The following is a 13787-nucleotide window of genomic DNA, read 5'->3' as shown; positions in this document are numbered from 1 at the left end:
CTTATCTGTATTCTTGGCATTTGTTCTTTAATCCATCCATTCGTCTTTTGAGGCTTTGCCCCTCATGTCAGCTGAGTTCTGTTTTTCTCTGTTGTCAAAACACGACCTGCCATAAACCACCCCCCCCCCCCGGTATAAAACACACACAGGCTTCTTGTAAGCCTCCCATCCAAACAAACCAATAAGCCAGCAAAGCACTCTGGGATCACACACGTTCCATTTTGTCACATTACCTTTTCACAAAAGTTATAAATTCATCAGTTCAGGAAGGGTTACGGGGGTATTCCTGCAGAACATCTGGGAAGTTTCAATGTTATTCAGATTTTTTATTATTCCAAATGTATTTAATTACTTGAATTTAAAATTTCCCAGTTGCTACATAGTCATTTAAAATTGTTTAATGTTTAATGTCATTTCCAGTACACAAGTGTTAAAGGGAATGAAATTATTGTTGCTCTGGATCCAATGCTGCACAAAAAAGAGCACAATAAGATGAAGACATAATAATAAAAAATACAAAAGATGGTGGTAATTTCAGAGCATTGCCCTTCCTCGGCTGCTTGGAGCTGCCCAGTTTCCATTCTCCTAACATCCTGGGTACTTGTGCGTACAGAAGTAGTTTCTCGTGGAAGTATCTCAAAGGGCTGCATTGATGTGAAAGGATGGGTGCCAGGCAGGAGAAGGAGGGAGCATTGTAACCAGTTAAAGTTGACAATACGTAATGCTTTCAGGCTTTCGCTCAATGCACGGGATTAACTTAAGAACCATTAATAGTCTTCCAAATGAACATCAGGGTTACTTGGCTGTGAATGTCTTGCTTTCAAAGAACATGTCAGCACTCCATTTGTTGCTAACCTTCTATAAAGAACGCTTTCTTTCTCAGAATAATATATGTTCCTAATCGAACAAAGTTTCCTGTCTAAGTTATTTTGATGAGAAGTTGACCTAGCATATTTAACTGAAGAAAAATCAGAGCACTACCATACAGAACCAGGGCCTTCAGCCCATCTAGTCCATGCAAACTGTTAAGTACTTCCCTCAATTGTTGAAATCTAACCCACAATCACCATTTCTGCTGGCAGCTTCCTTTAGACCAGTTTCCAAAGAAGAACATTAATACAGCTAACAGCATTTACAGGAAAAGAACAGGAAAATTGGTAGTTTCCAAATCAGAATCAGGTTTAATATCACCAGCATATGTCCTGAAATATGTTGTTTGAGGCAGCAGTACATTGCAATAAGATATATAGAGTACTGTGAAAAAGTCTGAAACACTCTAGATTTTTAAAATAAGTTTTATTTTAGTTGCTTATTGTTTGTCTTCTGCATTAGTGTGGACATGCAAAAGAGCAAATTTTAGATTTCCAACCATCCATTTCCCAAAAAAATTAAATGTTAGATAATTTTTTGCATTTTGTTAAAGAAAGCGACATATTAAGTAACAGACCACCTTACAACTACAAACTTGATTATTTTGTAGGTATATAACCCAGTTCGTGATTAAACAAAGATAACAAACAGGATGCTAATGATATAATGAGTTGAATGAGCTAAACTGATTAACTGGAACAGAAACAGATGTAGAAGGAATCAAACTGGGTGAAAGAGAACCAGACTAAAAGTTGTGGGTGTGGCAGATGTGACAGTTTAACCTTCTCACACCGTGGCAAGAGTGAGCATAGTAACAAGATACAAGGTGGTCATCCTGCATCAGCAAGATCACTCCCAAACAGGAACCTCGTAGCAGACGGGAGTTTCAAAATGTGATGTCCAAGCTCTTCTGAAGAAGCACAAAGAAATGCGCAAGATTGAAGACCAGAAACACAGCGGTCTGCCATAAAAACTGAGTGCAGCAGACGAGAAATATATCAAATGGGCATCCCTGCTAAATCAGAAGATGTCCAGCTCTGCGCTCAGCTCTGAACCCACAGAAACCCCTGGAAGCCAATTACAGCACTCTTACAGTCTGGAGAAATCTTGCCAGAAGTAGCCTTCATGGAAAAGTTGCTGCCGAAAAGCCAAGTGGAAACAAAGCCAAGAGACTCGCCTACGCACGGAAAACACAGATGCGAATAATGGCAGCAAGTACTTTTGGACTGATGAGCCAAAATTTGAAATTTTTGGCTCAGACAGTTAGACATAGAAGAGGTGGACAGCACTACACAAATGAGTGTCTGCAGGACTGGGGCTGCATTTCTACAAATGGAATTGGTGATGTTACTTTTCACCATTTCACCACTGGCGTTTAGGGCAGCAATAAAGGTTCTCCATCTCTGTCTGTCCATACAGTCTCACACAGATGTAAAAGGATTCTCCATTGCTGTTTCCCCAACATTTTTTTTGACCAGTCAGGGTTGTTAGCCCTGAGCTGAACCCCCGAACCTGGAGGCCCAGTGGGTCACTCTTAGTCTGGCCTTTACCCTTTGACCAGTTTGGTATGGGTGACCCTACCAAAAGAACAAAACACAAGATCCAGCCAACATAGCTCTCTGATCCAACGAGGTATGCAAGCTCCAACCCCTATGACAGGGTTGTGGTTCTCTTGGAGGGAATTGGTGATCTGGTCAGAATTAATGGAATCCTCAAGGCCAAGAAGTACAAGCAGGTTCCCGTCCGCCATGCAAAAGTGGCAGGGAGGTGCCTGGTCTGTTCCAGCTTCATTCTGAGCAGGACAAATGACTGGAAATACACAGCCAAGGTCACAAAGAACTACCTTCAGCAGAAAGAAGAATGAGGGGTTCTGCAACTGATGGCACGGTATGGCCTCCACAGGGCCCTGTTCACATCGTCGAGGCTGTCTGCGACCACCTGGAGAGGCAGAAGCAAGCGAGACATCCAAAGTCTGCAGAATTATGGCAAGTTCTCCAAATAAAACTGCCTGACAATGAACCTAAGAGTACTGAGATATAGTGAAGAGTTTGTCTTACGTTCTGTTCGTGCCTCCCCACCCCCCATCCTCCCAGTTCCCCTATCTGGTTCCATGCTCTGCTTTCCTTTCCTGTTGGACTCTGACATCAGCCACAACCACAGAAAGCAACGGCAGACCCGTCTTCACAACAGTGTCCAAAAGTTCAAAGTAAACTTACTACCAAAGTACAAATATGTCACCACATACAACCCTGAGATTCATTTCCTTGCAGGCATTCACATAAATACAAGAAACACAATAGAATCAATGAACGACTGTACTCGACAGGAAGGACAAGCAGCCGGTGTGCAGAAGGAAACAAGCTGTGCCAGTACTGAATAAATAATTAGATGTGAGAACACGGATGAGCAGGCCCTCGGTGATGGATGCTGCTTGCTCGTGGCACTGCTCCTTGTAAACATGCTCAGTGGTGGTGAGAGTTTTGCCTGTGATCAGCTGGGCTCTGTTCACCACTCTCTGCGGACGTTACTGTTCTTGGGCATTGGCGTTTCCATATCAGACCATGATGCAGCCAGTTAGGATCCTGCCCACTGCACCTCTACAAGCTGGACAAAGATGTTAGTGATGTGCTGAGTCTACGCAAGCATTTAGAAGGTAGTGCAGAGGTTCCCAACCTGGGGTCCATGGGCCCCCTACCATTAACCGCAGAAAAAGTGGTTGGGAAGCCCGAAAGCAGGGGCACTCTCGTGCCCCCTTTGTGATGGCAATTGCTTACCAGTCCCAGGACAGATCCTCCGATATGATCATGCCCATGAATTTAAAGTTACTGACCGTCCCCACCTCCAATCTAATGAGAACTGACTCACAGTGCTTTGGCTTCTTCATCCTGTGGGCAAATATCAGCTCTCTGCTTTCTGCTGACATTCTTAAGCAGATTTTCAGTTTCCCTCCTATAAACCTATTGTTGTGTGGTAAAATGCAAAGAGATAAAATCTACATTAATATTGTTTTACATTGTTCTACCTCAATACATTATGTAATGTATTGAGGTAGAGGGAGGAGAGGAGGGAGGAGGAGTGGGAGAGAGGGGGGAAGGGGGTGAAGGAAGGAGGGAAGGGAAAAGGGGAGGAGGAGGGAGGAGAGTGGGGAAGGAGGGGAGGGGAGGGGCAGGAGAGGGGGAGGAGGGAGGGGAGAGGGGAGGAGAGCGGAGGAGAGGGACGGGAAGAGAAGTGAATTATTATTGATATATTGCTTAGCTTTGTTAATCAGTTATTTGCTAATTTAATTCTTTATTGTATATACTGACATATTGACTTGATTACCTTAATGTATTTTTGTTGATCTTTAATAATAATTAATAAAAAGATTTTAAAATGAGAAGTGAAAGGGAGGGGCGGGGCGTGGAGGGAAGGGGAGGGGCGTGGAGAGGAGAGAAGTAGAGGGGAGGGGAGAGGCGTGGAGGGATTGAGGGGAGAGTCTCAGCCGGAGCCGCTCTCACTGATCTCGTCCCTGTGTCTCCGGAGCCCGCACCATGAGCGATCTGAACATCGTGTACGAGGGGATCCTGTTCCCCAAGCACGTTGTCTCGGAGGAAAGTCTGAGATACGCCCGCGAGGAGTTCCAGGTCCGGGACGAAGACGTTTTCATTGTCACCTACCCCAAATCAGGTAGGCGTTAGTTCGGGGTGTGGGGATTGGACTCGGTAAACTCCACAACAGGGACTTTCTTTCCCTCTCCCTGGAGTTCTGCACTCTCTGCTGAACCCCTTACGCCTTCTAACTCAGTGGAATGCTGTGCCGCCTCGTTATCTCTGTTTAAGCGCCGAGATTCAGCACGGTACACGCTCTTTACGGTCACCACGTTGTGCCGACAGTCCAGTCCTGACGAAGGAACTCGGCCCGAAACATCGACTGTTTATTCCCCTCCACAGATGCATTTTCCGTGTGTCCCTCCCACATACCCCTTCATTTCCCTATCATCCATGTACTCTTAAATGTCAAAATGTATCTCCCTCTGCCCCACCCCTGGTAAATGCCCCTAATGTATCTGCCTCTGCCCCACCCCTGGTAAATGCCCCTAATGTATCTACCTCTTCCCCTTCCTCCCCTCCCAGGCAGTATGATCCACGTATCCACGAATCGCCTTTAACTCTCCCTGCCCCCAGGTGCAACCTGATTAAATCCCAAACACCAAGGTTATAAAGGGTTATACTTTTTCTTTCTTCCATTCGGCTCAGCTGGTATCCCTGAAGGATATCTGCACAGTCTTGAAGAAATAACTGACCTTTGGTTGACCCACCTCGTAAACATGGAAATTGTTTACGAACCGGATCTGAAGCTGATGGATTCACAGCCCCCGCGTTATGGAAGGGGGGGAGGACTGAGAAGCCTACCAGTCTCCCCCTTAAATACACCCGCTGACTTGACCTGTACAGCTGTCAGTCAACAGTTCCTCTTTTTAACGCTGCACAGACCAGCCATTGCGCCGAGCAGGACATTTTTACAGGGCTGAAAACTGGAAGCAAATCCCAGCCATGTGCCTTTCAGTTACAGGAACCCGCGCTGCTGCTGTGTGTAGCGCAGGTTCACTACCCTCCGTGCGAAGGGACTTGGCGGGAGCCTGGAATGTACTGCCAGGGTCGCGGTGGCGGGAGACAGAACAGTGACATTTCAGAGTATGGACATTGTGTCGCCAGGAAAGGGTTAATTGTTAGTTTACTTTGGCACACCATTGTGGTTCAAGATGGCCCCTGCTCTGTGATGTATAGTCGTTGGTTTGTTACGTTCTGTGTCAGAGAATGTGGGCGATCATGGTCTTTCCGTGACCATGATTATTCTTGGCAATTTTTTCCTACAGAAGTGGTTTGCCATCGCCTTCTCCTGGGCAGCGTCTTTACAAGTCGGGGTGACCCCAGTCATTATCAATACCGCTCAGAGATTGCCTGCCTGGTGTCAGTGGTGGCATAACCAGGACTTGTGATAAGCACCAACTGCTCATACAACCATCCATCACCACCTCCGTGGCTTCATGTGACCCTGATCAGGGGGCTAAGCAGGGGCTATACTTTGCCCAAGGGTGACCTGCAGGCTAGGAGGGTAGGAACGCCCAAGGGAAGGGACGCCTTACATCTCCCATGGTGGAGATGTATCTCCACCCCAGCTGTATTATACTTTGAGAGTGTAGACCGCCGCTTCAGAATGTGGATAACTGATGCATGTAATTCTGGGTTTAATTTGTAAAGGTATACAGAGTACAAAACAGGTCCTGGGCTTTGTCTGGTCTTGGGTGCCATTCTTCGGGAAAGTTGGCAAAAGAAGCGACACAGTGGGCTGAGGAGAAACTTTTTAAGGCGAGTTTGGTTGGCATCTGGAGCGTGTGGTGCAGCTGCAGAGACGATCTGGATGTATCCTCACCAGGAGATCAGCCAATGTGGATTGGAAATAACATCTCCTCCTCACTATCAACTTAACCCTCTCATCAGTCATCACTGTGTAGCTGGGCACAGCTCAGTAGAAATCAATCATCTCAGGTACTGCATCAGAGGGACATTAGGACCACGTGTGTCCTTCACCTCAGGGAATCCTATTTAACCCCTTCTGTACCGGATGCAGCAATTCAGATCAACATGTTTACTATACGTTGTCAGGATAGATCTATAGAGTCTCTCAAAAGCAGAGGTGGTGGAGTATGCCTCATGATTAATTCTTCTTGGTGCACAAATATATCAGCGGTGTCCCAATTCTGCTCACCAGACCTGGAATATCTAGCAGTTAAGCGCCCGTCCATTTTACCTACCACGGGAGATTTCCGGGATCATTCTGGTAGCAGTATACATTCCACCTCAGGCCAATGTCAGTCAGGCTTTAGATGATCTGAACAATGGGATCAACTTGGCACTCAAACGCCTTCACCATCTTTTTGGGGGATTTTAACCAGGCCAGTCTGAAAAACTCAGTAAGCAATTGCCATCAGCAGATTCCTGCAACACTACAAGAAACAGTACACTGAACCACTGTTACACTGCCATCGAGAATGCCTACCGTGCCGTTCCACGCCCTCACTTCGGGAAGTCCGATCACCTGGCTGTACTCTTACTCCCTGAGTACAGGCAGAGACTGGAAACTGCACACCAGTTGAGGGGATCAAGTCAACTCACTTTTATTGTCATTTTGACCATAACAGCTGGTACAGTACATAGTAAAAATGAGACAACGTTTTTCAGGACCATGGTTTACACTACACAGTACAAAAAACTAGACTGAACTACGTAAAAAAAAAAAACAGAGAAAGCTACACTAGACTACAGACCTACACAGGACTGCATAAAGTGCACAAAAACAGTGCAGGCATTACAATAAATAATAAACAAGACAAGTCCAGGCTTCGGGTATTGAGGAGTCTGATAGCTTGGGGGAAGAAACTGTTACATAGTCTGGTCGTGAGAGCCCGAATGCTTCGGAGCCTTTTCCCAGATGGCAGGAGGGAGAAGAGATTGTATGAGGGGTGTGTGGGGTCCTTCATAATGCTGTTTCTTTTGCGGATGCAGCATGTAGTGTAAATGTCCATGATGGCGGGAAGAGAGACCCTGATGATCTTCTCAGCTGACCTCACTATCCGCTGCAGGGTCTTGCGATCCGAGATGGTGCAATTTCCGAACCGGGCAGTGATGCAGCTGCTCAGGATGCTCTCAATACAACCCCTGTAGAATGTGATGAGGATGGGGGTGGGAGATGGACATTCCTCAGCCTTCGCAGAAAGTAGGTATGAACAAGGGAAGCACAGGAGTGCTTTGAATCGGTGGACTAGACTGTATTCAGGGAGTCATCTTTGAATCTGGATGAGTACGCTGCAGTTGTTACGGACTTCATTAAAACCTGTGTGGATGAGCGTGTGCCTACAAAGACTTGCTGTACATTCCCAAACCAAAAACCATGGATGAACCAGGAGGTATGTCATCTGCTGAAGGCTAGATCTGTGGTATTCAAGGCTGGCGACCCAGGTCTGTATCAGAAAGCCAGGTTTGACTTGCAGAGGGCTGTTTCAAGGGCATAGAGACAATTTTGAACGAGGTTGGGGGTGACATTGGATGTACAACAACTCTGGCAGGGTTTGCAAGACATTACTTTCTACAAAGCAAAACCCAGTAGCATGAATGGCAGCAATGCTTCACTACCAGATGAATGTTACAGGCGGAAGTTCCTGCTTGCTTCAAAAAGGCAACAATTATACCAGTGCCTAAGAAGGATAATGTGAGCTGCCTTAATGACTATCACCCAGTAGCACTCACATCGACAGTGATGAAATGCTTTAAGATGTTGGTCATGACTAGACTGAACTCCTGCCTCAGCAAGGACCTGGACCCATTGCAATTTGCCTGTTGCTACAAAAGGTCAATGATATAGACACAATCTCAATGCTCTCCACAAGGCTTTAGACCTCCTGGACAACACAAACACCTACGTCTGGATGTTGTTCATCGACTATAGCTCACAATTTAATACCATCATTCCCACAATCCTGATTGAGCAGTTGCAGAACCTGGGCCTCTGTACCTCCCTCTGCAGTCAGATCCTCGATTCCTAACTGGAAGACCACGATCTGTGCGGATTGGTGATAACATCTCCTCCTCGCTGATGATCATCGCTGACGCACTCTCAGGATTGGTGCTTAGCCCACTGCTCGACTCTCTCGACACCCATGACTGTGTGGCCAGGCACAGCTCAAATACCATCTATAAACCTGCTGATGATACAGCCATTGTTAGCAGAGTCTCAGACGGAGACGAGAGGGATACAGGAGTGAGATATGTCAACTAGTGGAGTGGTGTCGCAGCAACAACCTGGCACTCAACGTCAGTAAGATGAAAGAGCTGATTGTGGATTTCAGGAAGGGAAAGATGAAGGTACACATACCAATGGGGGTGATTGATTGATTGATTTGACTGATTTTCTGGAAATCTCCCACGTTGTATGATTCTGCTGATTACGCAGTCTGCGGGCTGTTTTGCTTTAATGTATCTGGAGATTGCATAATTTTTCCGGCTGAGTTGCGAAATGAATGTTTGAAGTTTAAAGTTGACTTTAGTGTCTCTTTGCGCTTATCAGTGCAATGATAAGCTTACCCGGAGCAGCGGCAGCAACACCGCACGCCCGGAACGGCAACACCGCTCGCCCGGAACGGCATTCACAAGTACCTACTTCCAAGCACCTTAAAACTATGCCCTCTCGTGTTAGCCATTTCAGCCCTGGGAAAAAGCCTCTGACTATCCACACAACCAATGCCTCTCATCATCTTATACACCTCTATCAGGTCACCTCTCATCTTCCGCCGCTCCAAGGAGAAAAGGCCGAGTTCACTCAACCTATTCTCATAAGGCATGCTCCCCAATCCAGGCAACATCCTTGTAAATCTCCTCTGCACCCTTTCCATGGATTCCACATCCTTCCTGTAGTGAGGCGACCAGAACTGATGTCTTTGGAGCATCTGCTGCTGTTTCTGCAGCTCTGGGATTTCACAGGGTGGTATTGATGGCGTCATGGCCAACCTTCGTTCTTTCACAGCCCGGCTGGGGCCATCCGTGGCAGAGTTATATATGTGTGTGAGGGAGGAGATTGTTGCTCTGGCTCAGAGATACGAGAGGGAGGGCGCTTCTGAGAACTGGCATGGAGCCACTGGAGCAAATGGCACCCCAAGTTGTTTTCCGATCTCAGGACAGTACTGTTGAATCTGTTTTGCATTCCTAGTAAGCCATTCACTCCTTTAAGAAGTGTAGCTACTCTGATGGAGCAAGCACCCCCCCCCCCCCCTCCCGGCTGGAGCTCGGCAGGCTGAGCAGCAGCTGGACAGTCAGCAGTTTAGTTTGTGACTTTTCATCCGCCAGATACAGGACCTCCGCTGGAAATGCTCCCTTAACTGAGTCAAACTGTCTAAAGTTCAGGGAACCCACCCACGCTGACTTCATTCAAAGTCCATTCTTACTTGGCTCTTTACTTTTTTTTAAACTTCATTTGGAGATGCAGCACAGTAACAGGCCCTGCCAGCCCAATGCAGCCGCACCACCCAATTACACCCATGTAACTGATTAACCTACTAACCCATGTCTCTGGACTGTGGGAGGAAACCCACTCGGTCACAGGGACAATCTCTTTACAGCCAGCAGCAGGAAATGAACCTCAGGGTTACGTATGGAGATATGTACTTTGGTCAATAAATTTACTTTGAACTTTGTACTTTCACTGACAATGTAACCCCCTGGGTGGCCTCAGGCTCGCTCAGCTCGTTCTCGTCTAGGGGGAGCAGCCTTCGGCCCCGTCAAACTGGGTAATCAGCTGGTGTGGATGCTGTGTGATGTCCCTGCCTCGCCCAAAAAACAGACAGTACACCATATGCGATTAAATGAGTACAATTTATAAAGGTTACTATAACTAAGTGATTAATAATGATACAGTATACATGAAGGAAAAGAAAATAAAGAAAAGGCGCCAAACTTATCGAAGTCCAAACCACTTTGTGCACAACCGTTGGAGCTCAATTACTGAAGTCTTCTGGCCACCATTCAATCCCCTCCGAACTCCTCGACTCGCAGCTCAGGACCACCCGAAGTGGTCAACCAAGCACATCTATCTTCATCTCCTCTCCTCGGGGTACCTCCTGGCCTTGGACCCCCGCTTGGGGTCCGTTCCTCGCCCAGTTTACAGCATCGCATCCTCTCTCTCTCACTCCCTCGTGCCAATCTCCCCAAAAGCCCACCAACAATAGCTTACAGACTCAGAAGAAAGAACAACATTAATCCCAATTGGTTAACAAGGGAATACAATTCTCGTTATCAGTAAATTTTAACCCAAACAAGCTTCCAGCACTCTCTCGCAACAAAGAAGCATTCCTACTTTTACCAAAACAAAGAAGCCATTTTGTTTAACATACGCAGTAACAAAGAAAAAGAAGAACCCCCCCTCTTTACATTGTAATAGCTGTAATCCGTCACAAAGAATCCTCGCCACACAGGACACACCCTCTTCTCGTTACTACCATCAGGAAGGAGGCACATCTATTTCAGCTCTTGTTGTACTTTTTATATATTATAACACACAGCTCGAACCACATCATCAAGTTCGCCGATGACACGATTGTGGTGGGACTCATCAGCAAGAACGACAAGTCAGCTTACAGAGAGGAGGTGCAGCAGCTAACGGACTGGTGCAGAGCCAACAACCTGTCTCTGAATGTGAACAAAACAAAAGAGATGGTTGTTGACTTCAGGAGGGCACGGAGCGACCACTCCCCGCTGAACATCGACGGCTCCTCGGTAGAGATCGTAAAGAGCACCAAATTTCTTGGTGTTCACCTGACGGAGAATCTCACCTGGTCCCTCAACACCAGCTCCATAGCAAAGAAAGCCCAGCAGCATCTCTACTTCCTGCGAAGTCTGAGGAAAGTCCATCTCCCACCCCCATCCTCATCACATTCTACAGGGGTTGTATTGAGAGCATCCTGAGCAGCTGCATCACTGCCCGGTTCGGAAATTGCACCATCTCGGATCACAAGACCCTGCAGCGGATAGTGAGGTCAGCTGAGAGTCAGGGTCTCTCTTCCCGCCATTACAGACATTTACATCACATGCTGCAGCTGCAAAGCTAACAGCATTATGAAGGACCCCACGCACCCCTCTTACAAACTCTTCTCCGTCCTGCCATCTGGGAAACGGCACTGAAGCATTCGGGCTCTCACAACTTGACTATGTAACAGTTTCTTCCCCCAAGCCATCAGACTCCTCAATACCCAGAGACTGGACTGACACCAATTTACTGCCCTCCACTGAGCCTATTGTCTTGTTAATTATTTATTGTAATGCCTGCACTGTTTTGTGCACTTTATGCAGTCCTGGGTAGATCTGTAGTCTATAGTTTTTTTTCTGTGTTGCTTTTACATAGTTCAGTGTAGTTTTTGTACTGTTTCATGTAGCATCATGGTCCTGAAAAACGTTGTTTCGTTTTTACTGTGTACTGTACCAGCAGTTATGGTCAAAATGACAATAAAAAAAGTGACTTGACTTGAGTAATATTTTTATACCTTTGATGTACTGCTGCTGGAATAAAAAAAAGAAACTTCACAACACAGGTCAGTGAGGGTGGAGGAGAAGGAATGGGGAGCCAGCAGGCAGAATGTGAGGCTGATGGGCAGATAGGACCAGAGGGTAGATCAAGAGCTGAGAGAAAGGATAACAGAAGGTGTAGGTTACCTGAAATTGGAAAATTCAGTCTAGGTACCAACAGGTTGTAGACAACCCAGGAATAGAAGATGTCATCTTTCTAGTTCACAATTGCCATTGTAGACAAAAGCACAAGTGTTTCACGTAACAGTCACCTGACCTCCACCTGGTCTTACCGATGTGCAGTAGGAGAGCGGGAGAGCTACGATGCAATGGACGAGGTTCAAAGTGAATTTATTATCAAAGTACATATACAGTATGTCACCGTATACAACCTTGAGATTCATTTTCTTGCAGGTGTTTACAGGAAAATAAAGAAACATAATAGAATTTATGAAACTATACATGAACAGGCAATGTACAAATCATGCAAGTTCTAACTAAAAATGGTAAGTAAAAAATCCTGAGTTGTAGAGTCCTTGAGGGTGAGTCTGTAGGTTGTGGAGTTAAACTTGGAGCATTTGGTACACTGTATTCCTGTGTACTGAGAATCTCCAGGTGTACATTACAGCAAGAAATGGCTTCGACAATCAACACCACCATGTCTCAGTGTTGTTGACGTATCAAAAATTTGCAAAGTAAGCAATTGCAAACTGAGGATGCCTGTAATTTTAAAAGCTTTTCGTTTGCCTCTCCTGCATTCCAGCGTGGAAGGAGATCTTATCTCACGTGTGTCAGGTTAACTCAAGTCTATTGTCATGTTGAAAGTTCGAAGTAAATTTATTGTTGAAATATTCTATCCTGAGAGTCGTTTGTTCAGGCTCCCACTCCGTGTTCGAAGGCTAAACGAGCAGGAGTTATGAGGGCTGGTCCTGAGTTTGAGTATGAAGTTTCGGGGTTCCGCCATTAGCTAATCCAGGGGATCGATACTGAAGATTGGAGCCTGAAGGTTGATTGACAGGTTTCAATAGGTACATTTAATGTCAGAGAAATGTATACAATATACATTCCTGAAATTCTTTTTCTTTGCAACCATCCACAAAAATAGAGGAGTGCCCCAAAGAATGAATGACAGTTAAATGTTAGAAGCCCAAAGCCCCGCCAGCTCCCCCTCCCACGTATAAGTACCAGCAAAACAACAACCCCCCTGCCCACCAGCAAAAAAGCACCAGCACCCCTCACTGTGCACTCAATCGTGCAGCAAAGCGTCAATAAAGACACAGACTTGCAGTACCACAAAGACCACTCGTTCACCCGGTATTCGACATACCACAAACCCTCTCTCTCCCTAATGAGGGGATAAGAGGTGTCCCTGTTTCGCAGTGAGAGGGGAGACGTAACAAAGCAACTCGCTGATTTATGGTGTTAAAAGTTTGTTGCGTCGCTTTTTCCGAGCTCTTCCCAAAGAACTCGGGTCCCTGGACACACAAGTAGCAGCCAGCTCGCTGCTTCCGATCTTCCGTGTATTCCCACGACACACCAGGCAGCGGTACCAGCCTCGAATCCGCCCGCCTCCAGAGCCACGAAAATCCGGCACCCTGGAGGCGCACTAGTCTTCCAGGCCGCGTCCTTGGCCTATCGAAAAGCGGCCGGTCGCGAGGCCCTGAGAGCGGGTCCCACTTCCGCAAAGAACCAAAGTCAGCGTGTAACTCTGGGCCAGGGTCTTCAAAAGAACCTTGAAAGGGGAAAAATGAGATATCAAAGATAGAAATAGTGCTGTTTCCAAAGATGCAAGCAAAGGAGTCGCCGTCAGGTGCCATCGTCCTCCTA

General features: G+C 46.5%; 1 protein-coding gene across 1 annotated transcript in view; it reads left to right on the top strand.

Moving 5' to 3' along the window:
• The first annotated feature begins 4319 nt into the window (after positions 1-4319).
• Positions 4320-13787, top strand: part of LOC140714829 (sulfotransferase 2B1-like) — a 31014-nt gene continuing 21546 nt past the window's right edge. Inside the window, exon 1 of the mRNA XM_073026468.1 lies at positions 4320-4536. Within this exon, the coding sequence (XP_072882569.1) occupies positions 4401-4536 (136 nt within the window). The 5' untranslated portion in view covers positions 4320-4400. The remainder of the gene's footprint in view (positions 4537-13787) is intronic.

This window comes from Hemitrygon akajei, chromosome 22 (assembly GCF_048418815.1).
Source record: "Hemitrygon akajei chromosome 22, sHemAka1.3, whole genome shotgun sequence".
Lineage (NCBI taxonomy): Eukaryota > Metazoa > Chordata > Chondrichthyes > Myliobatiformes > Dasyatidae > Hemitrygon > Hemitrygon akajei.
The sequence above is the reverse complement of the archived record's forward strand: the minus strand, read 5'-3'. Positions and strand labels throughout refer to the sequence as shown.